A 23,741-nucleotide genomic window follows, 5' to 3' on the forward strand; every position below is an offset into this window, starting at 1 on the left:
CCTAAAAAAAAAATCTCCGATTTTTTTACAAAAAATCCGATTCACGATTTAAATCGATTTTTTCACCCCAAAATTTTTGCAGATGACAGAAGCTGTTGAAAACAATTTTTTATTTTATTTTGTGATGATTTTCCCTCGTAGGTTGATAAAAATAAAGTGCAAACAAAACCTGAACATTGTAGAAAGGTGCCTGTAGTATACAAAAAGTATTTGGTCACTCTTTTGTTTCCCTGAATCATTTAAATATAAAATTAAATTAAACATAACATTAAATGGCATTAAATAGTAGCCTTCCATTGTAAACAACTGTGCAAATGTAACTTTTTACAGTAAGCTTTTCTAACTGAATACACTGATACAAACACAGCATGAAATAAAATGTATGCGACCCTTTAACATTCACATTTTCAAAAGTGCAACATCTGATCTAACATCAACATAACATATTTTGCACAGTAAATAAGTGCATGTAAACAAAATCAAGTGCATTCACAACATAACCAACAGTATTAAACAGTAGTGCATGTTTTTTCTAAATATTTTTTGCCAGGAAGACAAGCCTTATCTACTACCTCTGGCTTCAGGCATGCACGGTGGCATGTAACAATGCCCCCCCACACACTGAAAAGCCTCTCAGAGGGGGCACTTGTAGCTGGCACAGAGAGGTATTTCTTTGCTAAAGTACTTAGCCTTGGAAAGTTAAGTTGGTGACGCTTCCACCAGTCAAGTGGATCGGTGTCTGGGTCAACCTGCTGGACCACAGGTCAGTTGTTGCGGAGTAGAATGACATCCCCTCCAGCTCCGCAGAGATCCTTTGGCGTGTACTATTGTACAGCCGAGGCAAGGCAACGTCAGAAAAATGTTTACGGCTTGGTAGCACGTATCTGGGGTCCAAAGCTTTGAGAAGGTGAATAAACCCCGGCTTTTCCACGGTGTATATGGGCACCATATCTTTTGCGATATACATCGCGACTGCATCCGTGATGGCTTTCCACCGGGCACTCTTCTTCTCATGCGGAGTACAGTTGGTGAATGTCTCCAAAATGCTGGGTTGTTGTTGTGAGGTGGCGGCGGCGTCGCTTGTGCTCCCGCGGTCCTGCTCCCTCCTCAGGGCAACAACACTTCTCCCACTCGGCAGCATGCCTCTGTTTGAGGTGCTGCATTAAATTTGTTGTGCTGCTTGATTTTGTAGCAATAGCTTTTAGACAGACCTTACATCGTGGTGCTGTTTGTTCTGTGTCAGATGACACGAACCCGAACCATTTCCAGACCACCGAAGACACATTCTTCCCTCTCTTAAGAACGAGAGCTTCACTGCTGGCCGCCATTGTTTTCGTTTGTAAACAATGCGCGCGCACTCTACTACGGGAACCCAACGGGGGGGAGGGGTGGGGGCGATTTTCTCGATTTTCAATAAAACACATCGCCTTAAAGCACACATTCGAATTAATCGATTAAATCGATTTATCGCCCAGCCCTAAGTAGGAGGAATAGGTAAATCATTTTCTTATTGGTTTCTAATTTACTATTAGTTAACGTTTAGCTGCAGACCGTTTCTTCAACCTCTGTTTAGGTGATCAGGACAGAAGGCCGTCCTCAGTCGCTGGCATTAATGTAAGAGGAGACCTATCATTTAGTTCTACTGGCGAGACATTTCCCACAAAAGAATACCTCTGAGCAACCCACATCTTGTTGTGGCCAGGGTGAAAGTGCTAAATTGCATGGTGAGGTATTAAGCTAGTGGTTTGGTTCTCCATTAACCTGGAGGTCATGAATACACACCATAGCAAGTTCGTTTATCTTCACAGAGACGGAAGTCCCACAAAAGCATGAGGGTGACTGAACAGGTTTGACTTGTGTGACGTATCTGTGCTCGGAGGTAAAAACTCACATTTAAAGTACGCATGCGCAGCCACACAGAGAACACGGCGAGCAGGATTCATTATCAGATTATCAGACTTCCAACTGAATAAGATTATACATGTAAAGTAAAGCTTCAATGTCCCAGAAGGGTGATTTGGCTCAGACGGCAGTCAATGATAGTAAATTAAAAAATAATACAACATGAATAAAAATGGCAATCAATACAACACACATACTGTGCATTGTATTGAATTATACTGTGTCAGCACCGAACTCTCACGCTATGGTGTCCCTGTGCTCCGAACTTAATGAGAAGTGTTATGATCAGAGGAGCTTTGCAATAAGATTTGTATGCTCCCCTGATGGTCCCATAACAAAGGTCCAGCACAATCCCATGTCTTGCCGGGCAGGTAACTTGACTAAGGGACTTATCCACAGAGCAGCAATGAAAATCCCCCATAATAAAGATAGGTGCATCTGGGGATATGCTCTGCGAGCTGCTGCTGCACTTTTGTGATGACTGATGTGGCATTGACCACGTTTGCTTTAGGGTGGATACAAACAACCATGATACATAATTTAGGAAATTCTCTTGGCAGGTAAAAAGGGTGCAGAGAAATAGCTAAAAACTCAATATTGGGGAAATGTTTCGAGGCCGGTCGTACTCCTGCAGGACAACCATTGCTGTAGAAACGGGGGGATCGGAAGAAAAAAAAATCTAGCAACCTTCATGATGGTAAGACGTCAGTGGATCAGATAACGGCATAAACAAATTCCCGTCTCCGGGCTGGGAGACTTAAAAAATGTAGAACAAAGCTAAATAGTTGCAGTCACCACAGGTGCATTGACCCGACTACAACTGCTCGACATTTGTTCTACATGTCACTTACCTCTGCTGAGTAGATGGTTCAGATTTAGGATTTTTTTTTATGAGCCGTATTTGCTTGCCTGGTCTCTCTGAAATGTGGTAATTAAACTGAATTGTTTAGACATATAAATCAGTCAAATGGGCGGGGTTGAACATGTCACACACACGTACGTAGTTCCTTCATTAAAGGGTTTGTACAGTTGCTTAACGAAACCTTTTTTTGCTTTCCTCTGTCTGCTTTTACAGGGTTGCCGGATCCTTTTGCCAAAGTGGTGGTGGATGGCTCAGGACAATGCCACTCTACAGATACTGTGAGAAATACGCTGGACCCCAAGTGGAATCAACATTATGATCTGTAAGTGAACAGAACTGTAGGGCAGTATTTTGATGCCTCATTTAGAAACGAATGCAGCGAGTGTTTGTGTATGAGGTCACACACACCACCTGAAATTTGAAACCGTACAGGAAGCATTGTTATCACAGAAACACGCTGTACTGGTTTTGCTCTGTAGTATGGCTCATGTGGAACTGCTATGACAAGTGTTTCAGGAATGCCGATTGAGTCGTCTCTTCACTGTGCGCAGAGACATCCATCTTTAAAGCTTTTGAGCTGTTTCATGCGTGAACAAAACATCATGCAGAGTGAGATTTTAGACATTCCATACCTCTGGCCTCACCCTGACGAATGTCGAGTGCACATAAGATTCCTTGGGAAGAAAACACAACACATACTGTGTTGAATTCTTTCTTTCTCAGGTAACGGATTCATGCTATTTTGGGTATTAGAAGATGGAGTTTGATAAATAGTTATGCACTCTGGAACAATATCCTCTGTAATTTGGAGTTTGTGTGATTCATATTTTTCTGGCTTGCTCACTTTTCTGAGACGACTGTGTCTTCGCAAAGGCCAACACACACACACTTAGAGTGCGGCTTTATTTTTGTAATCTCATATAATTGAACGTGTAAATTAACATTCTTAGTATTTCAAACTAAATCGATGAATAATGCCATGGCATAAACCAGAAGGGATGCAGGAGGGAAACACGTTTGTTGTTAGATGGTTACCGCTGAGAAAAGTTACAACAGTACCGGTAACATCCCTGTACTGAGGTCTGTGTCGACAGACGGTTACAAGGAGTGATCGCCAACAAAGGACCCGCTGGCAACCACGGTTCTGTAGTCGTGAGAGACGGAGGGAAACTGTTAGAAGAGGGAATTTAGGAAAAATGAAGCCTGAAAGAAATAGCTGAAAATAATAGTTCAATTTGATCGTTTAGGAAAAAGGCAGCAAAAATCATGTTATGATTACAGCCGCCATGATCTGTTCATTAGTCGATTGGCAGATGAAGAATTTAGATTTTCGATTTTTTTTTCACGCAAAAATGGCAAACTTGTCTCCGGACTGTGTTCGAACTTGTGAACATTTTTCTCAATTTTCTGACAATTTATAGACCAGGCAATTTAATGAATATATTATTCAATAAAACAATGTGTCGGTTAATCAATAACCAAAATAATTGTTTGTTGCTGCCCTAATTATAATCCAATCCAGTTGTATAAGAAGAACGTATATGTTTCTGAATTATTTAACTGCCCATACATTTGTGACTGTACATTTCACTATAACAACTGAGGCATCTTGCCTTTCTGGACACACACACACACACACACACACACACACCTGTTTCACAATGCTGCCTGTGCACTGTCAACATTAACCTCAGATCCCCTCTTTTACATAATTCTCTCGCTCCTTCTCGATCCCCACCCTCTCGGAGGAGTTTGTTTCCCTTCAGCGACCCCTGGCCTCTTCCTCTGGTTCAGGAAATGGCTAACATGCCACAGAAAGCAGATGGGAGTGTGGGATTGGCCCATTGCCAACTCGCCACCCCCCCCCCCCCCCCCTCCATCTCTAGCCTTCAGCTTTAGGAGGTGGGGTCTTCTTGTCACATGACATTGATACTACCATATGCCTTGGTTCTCTACATTACATATCATACATACCCTGCAAAAAAGTTATCTCTTTATACATTTAGTATGTGTTGAAAGTTCATGAACTTGCAGGAATATGTAGGTCTGGTTTTGGCAAGTTGCCTCCTCATGCTTGGCATCTGTTTCCAGCCTTCTTCTTTTCCCACAGGAGAATGCTAAAAGAGAGCAAGTTGTTTGCTCTGGGCTTGGAAACAGGCCTGGTTTTGGTTGTATATTCAGTACGCTTTTCGTCTCTCTCCATCTTCGACTGAAAGCAAAGGTTCAACCACCTTCAAGAAGCTCTACTGCCAGACATGCCTACATTGCAGCCAGACATTATTGTACTTTCTTTAGTGACGTTATTGCTTAAATGTTCACGATTTTCTGTTATGAGAGACAGGGAAAGTCTGTGGAAGCATATGTCCAAAAGTGGAAGAAGTGAAATGGGGAGGTCGGTTCAATATAACGGCACGGAACAAGGGAATAGAGGAAGAATGCTTTGGCATCAACTCAATTTACATCAATCAGATCAAGATATTTGATGTGGACGAGCCAGAGCTGTAGAATCTCAACTCTGATTTATTTTTGTCTTTAAAGATGTTAACAACTGAAGGCTGTCTAACATTAATGTGAAATATATCCAACCTGGAAAGAAACCTCATTCGTGATATCCCAATGTAATGTACGTTCGTTGGCAAGACAAAGTGTGGGAAGCTGTTCCGCGCTGGAGTTAGTATGTCCTGGAAAGCTAATCTGGATTTGCCCCAAGAATGTTTCCCCTCCTCTGCTGGTGTCTGTATGATTAGGAGTGCTAATCCTTCATTTTGTTTTTGCCGTAACTACCTTATGAAGTGTGTGAGTGAGAGAGATACAGCGAGATTGTTTTAAATTGTGTTCTCGCTGTGCTTGACCAAACAGCATTTAGTAGAGAATCATATGAGAGTTTCTTGTTCTTGTTTTTAAAGTAGAGTTAGTGGTGGGACTGGAATAATTTAACACCATGAACAGCAAATAGATCGTGCCAAGAACACGAGGGAAGCCCTGCACATACTGTTCTGTTTGAGTCCTGAGCAGTATTTACAAGGGGAAGAAAAATATGTCTAATGTCATTATTAATTCATTTATAATACATCTTATGTCATAATATTTTCTGGAAATAGATTACTTTAATGGCCGTTGTTATATTTGACATAATATTCAGAGGTATATTCATACTATGGGGGCATATTTCTTTTTACTTGGAAATATTTGTATTATTTTGAGCATGCTGGCATAATATTTCATGTATAATATTATGTCTTGTGCAAATGAGGAACTTCAATCAAGCCTTGAAATGTTTTGACGGAACTACAGATAACATTTTTGCATTTAGTTGAACTTGAAACGGAGACACTTGTCTACATGGCGACACAGCCCATAAGGGATGTTGACCAGTTTCAGATGGTGGTCACACAGTGAGAACTGGTCCCTGCAACTCTGGACAGCAGTCCTGTTCAGAAATGTGGTCCAGTTTGTCCTTTTCTGGATAAAGTTCGCACACCAAGTATACTGTGGTTTTCACAGCAACACTCACCACCTATAGAAGACAGGGAGTCACAGTCAGTCCAGTCTCTAGGCATGTGTGTAAATACTGTACTTATTAATCAGTGCTGACTGTTAAACCCACTCCGAGCTGTATTAATCTGCTGTTGATAGCACTGTTGCGATAATTTCCTCAGTACCTGCAATGTTATGTCGGAGCATACGGTATCCCAACACCGTTTTTGGCACAGTCATTATTAGTGAGGAAATGACATGTTTCACCTGTTCTCTTTTATTCAGACACTCGGTCATTGTCTCGTCGGCTATTTCAGTTCTCTTTTTTTTGCTCCAGGATGCTTTGCACACCACACCTTTGCATCACATTGACCTGTTAATCTCACAACTGTAGTGTGTGTGTGTGTGTGAAGGGAAGACCATGAGATTAAGCCTAGAACATTATAATGTGCTGAGAAAGAGCATTTGAGTTGCACCGCAGCACACAAAATGCAGGGAACCAAATTGAAACGTAACAATGCTTGCAGAGCTTAGTCGAAAGTGATCTCATCGCAAATGAACAAATAACAGGTAAATGCAGCTGTTTTGTTTGTCAAATTCTCCTAACTTGTGAAATAATCTCATATTATGGCGTGACAGAACCCTTCCCAAATTAGGGGGTTTGGAACCTCACACTTCCAGTGATTTCTAGTCTGTAAATATCCATTTCTTGAGGAAAAAAGCCTTTAATTAACTCCTTAGACAATTGAAAGTTCAGCAGCATAAAACTGTTCTTCCACTATTTGGCTTCTAATAATGTTAAATGGCTATGTACTAGCTATCTAGTACATAATCTACAGGAGCATCAAAGCAAAGGCTTCTGGTAAGAGAGAAAAAGTGAACGTGCCAAGATGCTAATCTCTGCTACTGCACATCCTGATCAGATTTTAAGACGGCAACAACAGACTGAATCACTGGACACACAAAATGATCCACCACTCACACTTGTAATTTAATTTCAGTGCAACAATTAACCAAATTCCAGGATTTGGCTTACATACTAAATATATACGTTTTGATGCGTTTAGTAGGGAAACCCCACTTCTTTTTAGTGATACACGGCATAATATAGAGCTTGGCAGCAGTGCTGGCTGCTAGGCTGTAATTACGTGTGTGTGTGTGTGTGTGCGCCAGTGACTGTGTGATTGTGCATTTGAATGTTGAACTCTGCGTGTTTACTGTGGGAGCTGTCTGGGTGTCAGACAGTGGTGGAGCACATCACGGGGACTTCCTCTGTTCTTCAACCACGACTAGACTTGGCTGCGCTTAATCTGCACAAACACTGGAGCATGTACACACAAGGTACTTTAAATCAGCTGATCGGCCTCATTACACCATCTCAAAGTCTACACCGCAAACATGGTCTGCATTGTTCTCTTGCTGTTGGGGAGAATTAGTTGGAAGAGATGCGAAATACAAGTTTTTACTGTTTTTTTTTTTTTTAGTCTATTTGTCGCAGCTCATGATTTCATTTCACACCCTGCGGGTTGATCACCTGCTCTGCTCTCTTTTCAATGCACACACAAGCATACGTCATGTGTTAGTGAACCATTTGGAAACTCTATACATATTGTCAGGATTGCAAACCCCTTTTTTGTCTTATTGAACTGTTTTCCTTCACTTCTTCTCTTCCTCTCTCAGATACATCGGAAAGGCAGACTCTATAACCATCAGTGTATGGAACCACAAAAAGATCCACAAAAAGCAGGGAGCAGGTTTCCTCGGCTGTGTCCGCCTCCTGTCCAACGCCATCAACAGAATCAAAGACACTGGCTGTAAGTACTCTGTGTGGGGCTGCAGTCTGGTCTCTGCATGTTCACCGTGGCCTTTACCCTGGTGCCCGTCTGACTTGTTAGTGAAGAGTGATGGGGAGGTTCCACGGGAAATACAGACTTAATTAATTAATAACTTAAGAGTGAGCCATGTTAACATCTCTTCTATGCACACTCCTTCTGCACTCAGCACACATAGTCAGATAGACAAATGTGTGGGCAAGACATAGTGTCTCCAGCAACGGATTTGTGCCAGCCATTCATTGCCATAAGATTTATGGGCACAATACACAAGCAACTCCTTTAGGCCACACATGTCAGAAATATTGCTTGCTGTAGACATCCGGCACCCGGGACTAATTCAACAGTCACAATTCATTTTTACAGCAATGCAACTGTCTGTCAAGAAGCAACAAGCTTTTATTCTTTGAAACAAATTCCTGCTGGTATACTTATTGGCACGGTTTTGCACAAGATGCAAAAACGGGAATGAGGATGCTGTTTTGGGATAGTTGTGAGACCATAAAGTTGACCCCAGGCTAGTGTGGGTAACATACAAAGGAACAGCAATGAGTTTGCACAGACGCGTTCTCAAACGGTTACGTCTGCGTTGCTTCAGACTGCGGCTCCTGTGTTGATTTTGACTCCTATTTTCTGTGTGCAGTCAACACGGCCACATGCTTGTTAGCCCTGGCTACCTGGATGGCAGCACCAGTCAGTTGATACTGACACATATACACTTAGCTGTACTACATACTCTCAAATTAACAATCTTTCGCACATTTGTCTCCTTTTCTCAATCCATCTTCCTGACCTGTCCTAAATAAAACATGTCTGACATGTTCCAGAGCAACCACACTGGGTTACGTTTTCATCCCTTTTTTTTGTTTTTTTAAATATCCGGCTTTTTTCTTATTTCCATTCTTCCATTTTACACAGTCACACCCCACAACCACTAAAGGAGTTGTCTGTCTGAATATAATTGCCATTTGTTGGATGCTTTTTTTTAATCCAAACTGCATAGTTGGATACTTCCATGAATGTAGGTAGTCGGAATTTGGTTGGCCCAAATGCAACAGACTCCTATGCCAACTCCAAAAAGCTAAATACTTTAAATTAGAGTGCATAATATGTATTATATTTGCTCCTAAATGGCATTCTTGGCACATACTTTAAAGTTCACCCCTTATACCACCAAAAACCACAAAAGGGACCTTGACAGCCACGAAAGCCTGGTGCCATGCTTTACCCTACTGGGTGCCAAAGGACTTGTCCTTAGATTTACCCAAAGCTTCCAGAAACAGAGTTTAGGCTCCAGTTAGACTCCAGACCAGCCACTTACTGTACAGCCACCCTGGCATACATTATACTTTTTCATAGCCACAGGAAGTAGACGTGGAGACAGCTCATGATCTATGACAAGACACCAGCGCTCACATTACCCCCCCTGTCCTTGTCCTGAGTGCTGCAGACACACACACACACACACACTGTGCCCAGTCTGTGGTCTGACCAAGATGCACGTGTGCACAAACACACACACATTGAGACAAATATAAAAACATAAACGCGCAAAACAATACTTTACTGGAATTACATTGGTTCCTAGAAGTCATATTCAACTCGTGCACACACACGCGCGTGCACACACACACACACACACACACTCTTGCAAACCAAAAGTGGATCAGGCGTGATTGTCTAGTTTACTAGAAGTCTGTCTGGCTCTACACTGAGCTACATTTCCTGCATCATCGCAGACACAAACCTCTGAGTCCTCTGTCCTACTTCTGAACCCACAAACCCAGTAACACACACGCACCACCATCGCAATGACTTGTCTGACTGCACGTGCTAGTCTGCCTCGCTTGGATCCCTGATGTTTATTTGTGTGTAGTATTTATAGTGTTGACGTGACAGCGTTTTGTATTTACTGATTTGCTGATTGTGATACTGCTGATGGTTTTACATATACATACAGACATGCACACACAGAGCTAGAGATGTGCATAAGCTTGCACATGCACATATTTACATGAGCTTATGTGGTTTGTTCATTGTAGCAACCACTTTCCCTAGCTCAGGAGTTGACTGGTGCAGTGATGGCTTGTGGTTAAATGTCTGCAAATGTCCTTTTTCTCCATTTCTTGCTTCTCTTATTCAGGAGAAAAATCTGCTTACTATTCCAGCCATGTAAAGCTTAGACCATCCCTGTTTAGTCTAGACACGTATCTGGAACAGATGCACAAACACACACACACACACACACACTCTCTTCTGGAAACAAGCTATTGGGTTGTTTAGATCTGCTTAATCCATAGAAGCAGACACACACAGGCAAACCAAAGACATGATTCAGTCTGGCTTTGGTGTTAGCGTTGGTGCTTGGAGAACTGGGGCATCTCTTTATCTACCTTTCTCTCACTCACGCACTCTCTCGCTGCCTCTTCTGCATATTTCCCTTCCTCTCCCTCTCCTACACCCAGACTCTTAGGTTTAATTAGGTTTTATATTTTAGTAAGCCAAAGCCCCTGCAGGACTCTTACCCTGTGTATGTACACACACACACACACATGGAGAGGTTGCATTTTAGATGGGTACCAATTGATATCACTCCTGCGCTGGTCAGCTAGACTGGACCTGCACAAGTTCCCCTGTGGGGCTTAGTGTGTGAGAGTGTATCTGTGTCTGGATCTTGTTCCGAGTCTTCCTGGATTGTGTTTCTGTGCTGTCCATATCTGGCAGTGCGAACACATTTTGCTGTCCAATTTTTTAAAATCACACATAAAATGGGTCTTCTGCAGAGAACTCTGTTTTTTTTGTTTTATATTTTAAAGGCACACCTGTATGCAGACATCATTTGTTGAATTATAATTTTGATTGGCTCCTTCAGTGTGTCCTGTTTGACGAAGTCAGACCATCATTAGCACCGTGTTTAAAACACACAGCCTCCTCATTCCTTTCGATGGCAATGCATTGACGCTGCAACACTATGTGAAGAACGGAGGATACTTGACGTGAAATATATCAAGTTGCTCAGTACCTGGATGTGTTCGTGGTTGTATATGTGGGCAGATGCTTAATCAATGGTTGTGTGTGTCTGGTTTGGTTTTTCCCTGTAGATCAGAGACTGGACCTGAATAAGCTGGGCCCCAATGACAATGATACTGTGAGAGGACAAATAGTCGGTAAGAAGCACAAACGCACACAATTGTGGTTGCATACTGTACGTCACAATAGAACATTTTATCATTCTTAAGTGTGAGGCAGTCTTGTGTCAGTCTGCATTGCATATTCCTGTTGCTCCAGTCTACAGACAGTTTGCCATTCCTTTAAAAAAAAAAAGTTCAGATGGACACTTTTTCAAATCCCAGAGCATTTTTCCGCTGTGCATTTACTGAAACCACTGAACCAATTAACAGCTGGAAGACATTTTGGAACTACATTTGGAGTTTGCTTTAAAAAAAATATATGTTAATGGAGACCTCAGTTTTAATTTTTTTTTTTTAGAACAAATTATCATTAATCGCTCTCAAACCAACATTTTTCAGTATTTGAAATTAGATACATGCGGTTGAACCGTGTCCTGCAAGAGTTACCTCTGGATGTCGCAGTGCTTTGGGTCAATTTGCTTTTACTTGTGTTTAAATAATACAGACTGCATCCTCAGTCTCAATACTCTGACTCAGTTCATTACTTATTGAAAAAAAGTCTTTCATCTTCTTATTTTGTTCCCGTCTTAATGTCAGAAGAGAAAAATAAGAACACAAAATGTATAGAAAGCATCACTGAAACAGGAAACCACATACCATAGGGACTTAATACAATAAGATAAATATTACCCATATAATGCAGCTCAGATAATGACGAAGAAAATGACTTTGATCTATTGTCTTCCTTGTCTTTGTTAACGGTGTAGTAAGTCTTCAGTCCAGAGATCGCATTGGGACAGGGGGGCCGGTGGTGGACTGCAGTCGTTTGTTCGACAATGACTTACCCGATGGGTCAGTATTCTCACAGGTTTTAATAAAAAATGAGCTATCCTATTTGTGCACACATCTTCAACTCTGTCAGAGAGTAATTATATCAGTAAAGTAATCTATAGTTTCAATGTGTACATTGGGGCAGGGGGCGAGCTAATTCTATGCTTCTCTGTGAATATTTAAAAATTGCTGAATATATTTACAGTAATATATGTAAACAGTAGATGTTAACATCATATTATACTATGGTCATTTTGTCTGCTTTTTAAGGAGAAAATATCGATTTGATAAATACATTTTGTCCTGTGCAATCCTAAATGTGTAGATTCAGCTGTATGCACGTTGGGGATTCTCTTTTTTTGTGCTGCTTATAAAATGAGGGATGAATGGTTTACAGTGCTGTTAGATTAACGCGTGCGTAATGATGCCAAAGATGTGTTTTTTACTTTTGATGTTGCTTTACGACAAGTACAATGTTTGTTTCTCACCTGTTTTTATATTCTCCCACGAAACAGCTGGGAAGAGAGGAGAACAGCCTCTGGAAGGATACAGTACCTGAACCACATCACACGTACCACCCAGTGGGAGAGACCTACTAGGTACATCTGCACACATACTGCACACATCCTCAACTAGCACTTCAAATACAACAAACTCGACCTTTTACAACAAAGCATCAGGAGTCTATTTAAGTGGTTGTACTTCTCCCCACTTCCCTTTCCAGAAAAAAATAACACTTCCACTCAGCATAACTCACAACAACAGTATGTCGTTAATGACAATTTCTCTCACACACACACACACACACACCGACTAGCCAGCCAGTCGGACAGCCAGGTTTTACTTGGCCCCTGTTCGTGCAGAAACGACTGTCGCCTTCCTACTTGGCCCATATCAGTGGAGCCGTTAGGGAGTAAGCAAACAAATAACACCACCACCCCCACCTCCTCACCCACTCTTACTACACACCTCTAGTGGCCCCCACGCAGCATAGTGGAAGGCAGTGGGACAGACAGGAAATGGTGAAGAAAGGGTTTAGTGGCTGGTCATTTAAAAAGGCGGAAATGGTGATGCTGAAAGGGAAGATGAGCAGCTTGGGACTGTGTAAGAGGAGATGACAGAGGTCAAGTAGCAAAAAGTAAGAATAATAGTTGGGGGAGGAAGTGAAGACGGATCGCTTTTTTCCCATTTGCTGTGACAGCAGGTGCAATAAAGACAGTGTGAAATTTAAAAAGACAATTATCTTTGCCTTATTTATAAAGTCGTGCAAGTATTTTACATATTAACTGACCAGGTACAAAGAGGGAATATTATTATTCTTGTGTTGTCTAAGGCAGATAGTCGTGAAAGGACACATTGTGGGTGTAGATGGGGAGAAAATGGCTCAGACATTAGAAATAGGAGCGGTATAACATGAAGGAAAGACCAGGGAGAGTGGAGGCAGAGGTGGGACATAAGTAAAGGGGGAGAAAGAGGAAATAGGAGGGAGGAAGAGAGTGTGGAAGGGGGAGGAGGTGGATTATGGGTCCAAGGTTTTAGATAGCCATGGCGTCAGTAACTCCGGACAGCCAGACGACGGACACACACACTCACACACACACACACACACACACACACACACACACACACACACACACACACACACACACACACACACACACACACACACACACACACACACTAATATTAGTGAGTCAGCCTTTCTCTGTTTATGTCAGCTTATCAGATATGTTATCCTAAATCCTGCAGTTAAGTAGCACACAAACACGTTCTACTGTAGTTAGGGCTGGGCGATAAATCGATTTAATCGATTAATTCGAATGTGTGCTTTAAGGCGATGTGTTTTATTGAAAATCGAGAAAATCGCCCCCACCCCTCCCCCCGTTGGGTTCCCGTAGTTGAGTGCGCGCGCATTGTTTACAAACGAAAACAATGGCGGCCAGCAGTGAAGCTCTCGTTCTTAAGAGAGGGAAGAATGTGTCTTCGGTGGTCTGGAAATGGTTCGGGTTCGTGTCATCTGACACAGAACAAACAGCCTCAAACAGAGGCATGCCGCCGAGTGGGAGAAGTGTTGCGCCCTGAGGAGGGAGCAGGACCGCGGGAGCACAAGCGACGCTGTCTTCCTGGCAAAAAATATTTAGAAAAAACATGCACTACTGTTTAATACTGTTGGTTATGTTGTGAATGCACTTGATTTTGTTTACATGCACTTATTTACTGTGCACAATATGTTATGTTGACGTTAGATCAGATGTTGGACTTTTGAAAATGTGAATGGTAAAGGGTCACATACATTTTATTTCATGCTGTGTTTGTATCAGTGTATTCAGTTAGAAAAGCTTACTGTCAAAAGTTACATTTGCACAGTTGTTTACAATGGAAGGCTACTATTTAATGCCATTTAATGTTATCTTTAATTTAATTTTATATTTAAATGATTCAGGCAAACAAAAGAGTGACCAAATACTTTTTGTATACTACAGGCACCTTTCTACAATGTTCAGGTTTTGTTTGCACTTTATTTTTATCAACCTACGAGGGAAAATCATCACAAAATAAAATAAAAAATTGTTTTCAACAGCTTCTGTCATCTGCAAAAATTTGTGGGGGAAAAAATCGATTTAAATCGTGAATCGGATTTTTTGTAAAAAAAATCGGAGATTTTATTTTTAGGCCATATCGCCCAGCCCTAACTGTAGTCTTGTGAGAACTTTCTGCATGCTTTTATGCTTAACACTTTAATCTTAACCATGACCATAAAATCTATTTTTAATCTTGAGGACACATTCTGGTTTCCAATAATTACACTATACCTGTTGTGTGTATGTCTAGACATCAAGAGAACAAATAAACTGGCGACACCTATGACTTAACCCTTAGCACACCTCCAACGAACACTCCACACCCAGGTTCCTGAAAGCAGATGGAATACGGTGCACGCACAGTCGCCTCATTTAAACCTCATTTAATACACTCTACTATGGATGTAATGCTTTGGAATGAAAACAAACATTTGTGTTGTCAATTTATTCATCCAGTTCACAGCAAGAAAGTTGGTGGTGTTTTGCCCAAATGCTCGTGTTTATTCTCTTCTGATTTGTTATGAAATGGTTAAATGTATCTTATAACTGGAAAAAAGAGATTGAGATAACACTGCAGTTACATGACCACTCACTACTCTTACCCAGGCCAGCGTCGGAGTACTCCAGCCCGTCAGGGCGGCCGCTGAGCTGTGTGGTGGACGAGAACACGCCAGTGATGACGCCGGTTAATGGGGCCGAGGCCAGCTGCCCACCGGGCGAACCGCGGATCCAGGAGAGACGGGTCCGATCGCAGCGGCATCGCAACTACATGAGTCGAACACACCTGCATACTCCACCTGACCTGCCTGAGGGTTATGGTGAGAGACAGAGCTGCAACACACACACACTCACTTCGCTAACTGATTACCATTTATTCAATCTGGTGAAATAGGAAGAGATTATCTCAATAAGTTGTTGCATTTTGTATCAAACTTCGTCAATCGGAGCAGTGAAAGCACCATTGTAAACCAAAAAAAAAGGAAGCGGTCTTGTTATGATCATGCGAGTACAAAGGTGATCCAATCATGTAGCTGCTAAAGTGTCTTTTGTGCAACGTTTTGCAGTGTGTTGGCTGGCTGGCGGTCAGAAGCATGTGAATAGTTTATTCTACCCACATGAGCTGTTTAAAGCCGCTGCTCTGGAAAGGGCATTCAGGGCCTTCTGCCATTCAGTATCAATAATGTCACCTGAGAATGTATTTACACATCTCACTGCACCCAGTCAAATGTTGGTTACATTAGACAGAGCTCAGCCTTGTCACTACTGTTTCATTGCCAGCACATAATCAATGTTGACATTTACTGACATCAAAAAGGCAAGCTGAGATGAAGTCCCAGCCCTAACCCACAAAACTATGCGCTGAAAGACGAGTGGAGCTGGGCCTTTGGTGGTGTCGTCTCTGTAGCCTGGAGGAAGCGATACTTTGAACATTTTTTTTCTGCCCTTTTCATCCTTTTCTCTCTGTCGGTCTCTCTACTGTCCTTGGGCTCTCTCAAATGTTCTCTAGCAAACCCCCCCCCCCTCACATCCCTTACCACAGCAGCACATCATGACAACTGCAATCAATACTTGCTGTGTGCCTCTCCTCTCCCCTCTTTTACTGTCCTCACCGCTCCTGTTTGCAGACCGATAATCCTGTGAGGAGAAAGAGGGCAAGCAGGGTATTCATCGGTGTTTAGCTCAGAGAAGGCACTTCAGGTTATTGGCAAGAAAACACATTGGGAAAGTAATTCAGGGGCTACAAGAGTACATTTTCCAACATTGGAATGCAGAAAATGTGTGCTTTTCACAGTCTGCCGCAGTGTAGCCCACAATACACACAGAGTGAGAGAGTGAGAGAGGTGATGGATTAACAGGTCCATACACACACGAATACCACGCCTGTGTACCACACACACTTTGTGCAAACACTCACTCTCCATTCATCCATGAGCTGGATGGAACGCAAGATCCAACAAGCCAGTGACGATCCATTCTCTTTGGATTTCGTCACTATATATATATATTTAGTGGGTTTGGAGTGAGTGAGAGCGTTTTTACTTTCCCTTTCCTTTGGTTTCGGAGATGGGATTACTTTCAGAGTACGCACACCAACCTTTAAGGGAAAACAAGGCTACTAGGATGCATCAAGGAACTCTGTGCAAGGAAAAACACTCATGGGAGGCGTTTTATTTTCCCCATCCTCTTGGGATAGGCCGACTCGAGACTGGAGAGGAACTAATTGATTACATTGGCGCACACCTTTGCATGTCACATCAATTATAAACAGAATTCCTCTTCTCCAAAATACAAAAACTCACTGTCCGTGCTTGTACCCACACCACTAGACTACAGAACAGCTGCCCCAGCAACAGGACCAAGCTTGCTTCAGTGCTGTTTTTGCCTTTCTGACATAGTAATTCCAATTAATCTCCTCTCTGTTTTAGAGCAAAGAACAACTCAGCAGGGTCAAGTCTACTTCCTCCACACACAGACTGGAGTCAGCACCTGGCATGACCCTCGGGTGCCCAGGTAACTCATTTGAATTAGTTTTTCCATGTTTATTGACCAGATTTGTAAAGCACCATATAAACTTCTTTTGAGGAATGTTATTAGGAGCTACTAAAGTTAGCATAATTATCTCGGCTACACATTGACTGAAACAATTGAGAAATGTACTGCAGTGCTGACAGCCTGTTGTGTTTCGATCCTTTTGTAAAACTTGACATATATAACCAAAACTGACTGGACTGGACTAGACTGGTCTAGATCAGACCTAATTTCCCAGGGTTGTGTTCAAAAACACTCTTATTCGTCATATTTCGTGCTCCCGTTCGGGTCAGCCAAACCAATGACCTCTGAATCCGATGCGGAGTTGGATGAAAATGATTTGGACAGATGTTGAGGTGAACACACCAAAGGCTTGTGGTTCTGCATTCAATCAAAGTGTTTCACCAACTCTCAATAGCCCACTAGCTAATTCACCGGAGACTTCAGGCACTGCTATTGCGATACATTTTTGGCCGTGTCTCGGTGAAGCTGCTGCTCCGCGATGAAGCAAATGCATTTAACTTCCAGCACACAGCAGCAACCTCTGGGTTGGGTCATTTTGGACGGAGCTTCTTAAAATGACCCAGCGTGTTGTGACGAGTGCAGCGAGGCATGTGCTTTGTCCCCGAGTGATGTGTCCTCACTTCACACAAGGACAAAGTGCTCCCACATGAACACAGACGCGAGCACAGGTCGTCCTCGGGCTATAGCATCGTCCCAGATCAGGGCTTAGGTTTCTACTGACGGGAACGTCGGTGCGTAGGAGAGAAGAAGAGTCGAGAAATTAGAGCAAGTACTTTGTCAGAAGGATAATGACAATGTTCATTTTGTTGTATGTTTGTTGCTGTAAAAGAAAAGTTAAGTAACTTGTTAATGCAAACCATTGAACTTAAAACAGCAGCTAACAATGCATTATTCCTAACAACAAACATGTAAAACCACAGCAGTGCTGGGCCTCTTGTTTGATTTTGCACTTCTAATTTAAGCGACTCTGAATGGAATTAGCATCCAAGGAGTTTGTTCAGTCAGTTAATTACATTATAACTCTATTATCCATGAGAGGAGGACTTTTTCTCCCACCTGAGGCCAATCGGTTATATAGCACTGAAGCTGGTCAGAGTGCGATGATCAACGCTGTTTGGTTTGTTTTAGTGTACATGTCTGCACGTGTGCACGCATCATTCTTTCTAATGGTTTCCACTGTCTTTGTTCAGGGACCTAAGCAATGTGAACTGTGAGGAGCTGGGTCCACTGCCACCAGGCTGGGAGATCAGGAACACGGCCACAGGTCGCGTCTACTTTGTCAACCACAACAATCGAACAACGCAGTTCACAGACCCGCGACTATCTGCTAACCTGCATCGTGTGCTCAAGTGAGTGTGTAAATCATTGATGCGTTTGAGCCCTCAGGACAGGATATTCAAGGACATTTAGAGTTGTGTTACCAAGGACACAGAAAAAGTTGCTGTTTGCACAGTATTTAACATTTAAACATTTCCAAAACAGAAATTGTCAAATATGTTGCTGTATGCAAATGTTAACGGTCCCCTCTGCCCTAAGAACTGAAACTAGTGCGGACAAAAACACAGGGATCAACAATAGTTGCTGTAAAACAACTGCAGCCAAGGTATTATAAATTACAGCCATTTACTTTGAAGCCTTTTAAAATACCACACACCCTCTAACAAGCTCAACGTGCAAAGAGTTTAATTTAAATGACCTGGAAAAGAAAATCTGACATTTTTCTTCAGGGAAACGCAACAAATGAGCCGATGCTTCTCATTGTGCTGTCCATGTGCATCTTTTATACGTTAAGGCTCTAAAACACTGCGGACACACAACTGTATTGTCTGTCTTGGTTTGGATTTTGTTAGCAGGATTGTTATCAGCTTATTGTTAAAAAAAAACAAAAAGAAATTGCTTTATATTCACATTATTCACCCTGGAAATGGAAATGATGACTCCTGTCTGGGGATGCTGCAATAACCTGATGGCTGTCTTGGTTTTGTTAATCTCACTATGTTTTTTGTCTTCCTCTTTTTTCCCTTCCTCTCCTTTTTCTGTTTTTCACTTCTGCTGTTCTCCTCCTTTTCTTGTTTTTCCACATTTTTTAATCAACCTTTTAATCAACCATTCTGTGTCTTTGTGTCCTTTTACTTGTCCCCTCTGTACTGCTGCTCTTTTTCTCTTGTCTTGTCTGTCCTGTTTAATCCTGACCCATGTTGTTGTTTTTTAATGCTCCAATCCTCTGTCATTCACATTATTTTCGTGCTCTTTTCTCCTTCTTTGTCTTTTCCTCACTGTTTTCCTCGGGCAGCCCAAGTCCAAATGGTTCCCGTGTGGCCATGGACAGCCAAAACACTAACCTCAGGTAACCCCCACACACACACACACTCTCTCTCTCTCTCTCTCTCTCTCACTCACTCACTCACTCACTCACTCACTCACTCACTCACTCACTCACTCACTCACTCACTCACTCACTCACTCACTCACTCACTCACTCACTCACTCACTCACTCACACACACACACACACAGGTAATTGTGCAGACTTACGCGTGTGTTCACATACTTGCATGCAGGCAATACACTGTGTATGCACTTGCACATGGTCTATGACGTACGTGCATTTGAACATTGCGATCAGCACACACACACACAGACGTTTTCATACACTCGCCCCAGCCGTCAGTATAAAGCAGTTTCAGCAGCCAGTCACTCAAAGCTTCTCACACACACACACACACACACACACACACACACACACACACACACACACACACTGTTACCCTATTAGAAAAAATGCTGACTGAGATACTTTTCCACTTTTCCAACGTGTATTGTGTATATACATGCATGCCCTTCCTCAGGGTTGACTTTCATGTGGATGTCATTCAAGTCAAACACAAACACACATGCTGTCTGTGTCTGGGGCTGTCAGTCCATCTTTCAGTGTGTGTGTGTGTGTGTGCAGTCTGCCTCCACTGAAGGTAATCTCGTAGGCAGCTAAGCCAGCGGAGAGGCCCAGTGAGGCTGTCCCCGCTAGGGAAAATAATACGAAACACATGTTAGCACAGCAGCTGTTAGCTTAGCACCAGTTTTCATATCCTCGCCGAACACGCATGGATTGTTTTGCGGTGCGTTAGCTCTTCTACTGAGTAGTTTAGAGAAAATGACAACTAGCAGAGTGGTGATATTTGTATGGAAGAAACCTGTGAGCAATGCAAATCCCTGATATGATAAACTGAATTCTAGGATTGTTCTTCGTGTATTTTGGCTGTCAGGAGCTCCCTGTACTTTTCGGCTGCCAGTGTGTGAGGCAGGAATCATTAGAACAAGAGGAACACAGAGAGATGTGGACATTTTCCCCCTTTGCTTTTTTAGTGCAAATTCTTGGTCAAAACCCCTTTCAATAACAGCGGCTGGCACGACAGACATGTTTGGGAAATCAACATCTGGTCATTTGGTCAAATAGTATCCATATGTGTCAGAACAGCCTCTGGTTGTGAGTTGAAGCTCAGTTATGTTATCCAGTCAGCATCATTAACTGCTTGTCTGAGTCCTTATTAGGAGACATTTGAGGGAGTCCAGACAACGTTTCAGAACTTGGAAAAGGTCAAAATTAACAAGCCAATTTCAAATGCAGTTTTCCGTGATGCACACTGATTAACAAAAACAAAATGAAAGTCTACAGTCGCAGTGTCACAGCATTAAATGTGCATTGTCCAACACTCTTGAAACATGAGTAAAGTAAGTGTATACATACTTATTTGGCAGCAAACTCTAAATGCATTTCATTTATATTTTCCTCAGAGCAGTCTTAGAATAGGTTTGCGTGGTGCAGTTGTCTAAAAACGAAATTTAAATGTAGGGCTCTTAACATTTTATTGGGTGTGCCTAATGATCTCAACACCACAGACATCATGTTGGATTGTTTACTGGGGGACAAGCCACCTCTAAACACCTGACCTTACCTTGTATCTCTTAACCCACTTTAGTGGTTGCAGGTTTTACCCCAAGTCTGTAGAAACAGTTTGTGTGATGTCTGTAAGGTTACATGTCGTGGAACAGGTTTGACATTACATCATTGTGAGTCTGCAGTTTGCACCTCAGCCTGCTGATCCTCCAGGAGGCATCTCGGTGCGGAGGTGACTCAGACGAGCCCGTTGCCGTCAAGGCCTTAGACTAATGAAGGCCTTGACTTGTCAGACAGTCAGACACGGCTACATTACTGTGGTCTGCCACACTGTCGCTCACAGTCTGAGCTTCCGCCCTTGCGCCAGCACATAGTATATGTTTGAAAGATTACATCAGTGTTTGCTGAAGGTATTTTTAGTTGCTGCTGGATTCAGGTTTAGTGGGCATCAGCAGGTATTTTCCCAACCAAGTTATAAATCATCATGACATTTATACCAACATCTGTATTGATGTTTTTAGAACAGATTATAGATTATATTTGGCACATTATGAGGTGTGTGTTTTATTTAACATGGGAAAGATAAATGCAAATTATTGGGTACGCTGTGTATAGTGTGTGTGCAATATATACAGTATTTGATATCAACTGTACTTTTCAAACCACCCCTGTAACTTGATGGTGCAGTAAATTCCAGTCGTCTAAACCATGTATTTGTAAAGCAGGGTAAATCTGTCTGCATGTGTTGCATTAAAGGACTGTCTGTATCTGAGTAAACGGGAGTACAGGGCCGTGGTCTGGCTAATTGAAATCTTAAATCCATATCTTTATTTTCATGCACAATTTACTGCACTGTGTAGTCGGCGCTAACTGCTTTTTTTGCAGTCGTATATGCTGTATGCATTATGATTCATAAGTCAAAATAAAGCAGAAAGTAATGCAGATTGTTTTCTCTAATTGAAACATTTTGCAAAGCTTTCATTCGTTATTCTCGGGAGGAGTTGTCGAATGCAACATATTTTTATCAGAAGCCAGTGTCATCACTGCAGTCTGTCTGCTGCTTGTTTCCTCTATTTCCTGTATTTTTTTTAACCAATTGAAAGGTGCTGATGTGGTAGTTTGGTCGGTGGGAAGAATGTTACACAGATCACACATTTATTGGCAAAACACAAACATTGTCCAAATCAATAATTCTGTACACACACACACTTTGACTTCACTGTTTGGCCAACCTCTCTGTCCTCTCCTGCTTTTCAGGCAAGTGTAAAATAGCAATGAAACAGCTGATGCTCAGCCTCATAAAGGGCCCTTTGATTCTCTAGGCTGTGGGGGGGCAGGCAGGCAGAGTGGGTGTGTTGGGGTGGCTGGTGTGACTTTAACACCGCTACACTTACCCAACACTCATTACAGCCCACCTGTGGCACTTAACATACACTTAACACACACCCAGTCTGCCTCCCTGCAAATACAGTAAGAGGATGGAGGACGATCATGACTCTGCAGGTTCAGGTGCAGTTGATCCAGTTCTGGCAAATGTTCACGCCTTCATTTCTTGACTTCTTTAGCTTCTTTTCCTTCTGCTCCTTCCACCTTGGAATAACAAGTATAAAATCCTTTGGCTCCGATATTGAATTTCAAAGTTATATTTCTCCCCAAGTAGTATTTTACTCAAGGTGTCAAACCAATAGGAATCATTTCTCTCTTTTGGCTCGGGCAGATTTTCAGCTTTGCTGTGCTTGTATTTTCTATATTTACCATTAAATATGCAGAGCTCGTCCCGTTTGGAAACCATACATGACGAACTATGTCGAAATGTATTTTTAATTACATTGCGCCCTCAGAAGGGGGAAAAAAACGGCCGCTGAAATTATGCTTTATTATATGGTTCTTCAGCCTCCCAGCCAAAAGCAACTCATTCGATTTTGTTTTAAGGCCATCTTTTCTTTCCCTCCCTCCTTCCTAAAGTGGCTTTTGGGACTGCTCTGTTGCAGTCTTACCCTTTCTTTGACATGCTAGTGCCTGCCAATAAAATAAATAGCAGCAGACTTGATTATACAGGGATAGACTGGCAAAACACTGCAACCGTTTAGTTTGGAAAGCCCAAATAGTTGAGGCCTTTTTCAACCGACTGAACCAGAGAACCCAAATGTACAAGTGTCGGAATAAGTGGGTGGCTATGTACTGCTACCTTAGAAGGTCTCGCCTTCCTTTTTATACACCAACTCAGTCTTTGTTTAGCCAACCGCAGCCTCGACGCTCCACTCCCAGCAGAGGACAGTAGCTTCTTTTAAAGAAGTCTTCTGCTGGCTCAGCGGCTCCTCGCAGGAGAATGAGGGCTGCTGTCCTGTTGAAGGGAGGGATGGATTATGTTTTTACGAGGCCCACCCAGGCGTCCCAACACCACAATGAGGGCTGGAGGAGACCAGAACATTGACCATGGCACACTTTTGCCAAGATTGTATTTTATAGTTGTCTCATCTGTTATAGAATATCAAGGCCCTGAATGTCAAGAGATAAAAAAAAGGGGGTAAAGATCAGGAGCTAAGTTCCTTGAATTTAGTTCCCCGGTCCGCTGTGCAACAGGCGCGCTTCCCTGCTCACACTTTGCCTTCTTGTCGTGAAAATTGCTAAATTACAAAACAAAGGCTGCACTTCGGCCAGGCAAACATGAACTCAG

General features: G+C 42.4%; 1 protein-coding gene across 1 annotated transcript in view; it reads left to right on the forward strand.

Annotated features, from left to right (window-relative positions):
• LOC306784704 (E3 ubiquitin-protein ligase SMURF2-like) overlaps positions 1-23,741 on the forward strand; it is a 50,936-nt gene that overhangs the window by 18,758 nt on the left and 8,437 nt on the right. Inside the window, exons 3-11 of the mRNA XM_079278795.1 lie at positions 2,978-3,086; positions 7,922-8,055; positions 11,175-11,240; positions 11,972-12,056; positions 12,551-12,634; positions 15,224-15,435; positions 17,044-17,128; positions 18,361-18,519; positions 19,464-19,517. Of these exons, the coding sequence (XP_079134921.1) occupies positions 2,978-3,086; positions 7,922-8,055; positions 11,175-11,240; positions 11,972-12,056; positions 12,551-12,634; positions 15,224-15,435; positions 17,044-17,128; positions 18,361-18,519; positions 19,464-19,517 (988 nt within the window). The remainder of the gene's footprint in view (positions 1-2,977; positions 3,087-7,921; positions 8,056-11,174; positions 11,241-11,971; positions 12,057-12,550; positions 12,635-15,223; positions 15,436-17,043; positions 17,129-18,360; positions 18,520-19,463; positions 19,518-23,741) is intronic.

This window comes from Melanostigma gelatinosum (assembly GCF_949748355.1).
Source record: "Melanostigma gelatinosum genome assembly, chromosome: 11".
Taxonomy (NCBI): domain Eukaryota; kingdom Metazoa; phylum Chordata; class Actinopteri; order Perciformes; family Zoarcidae; genus Melanostigma; species Melanostigma gelatinosum.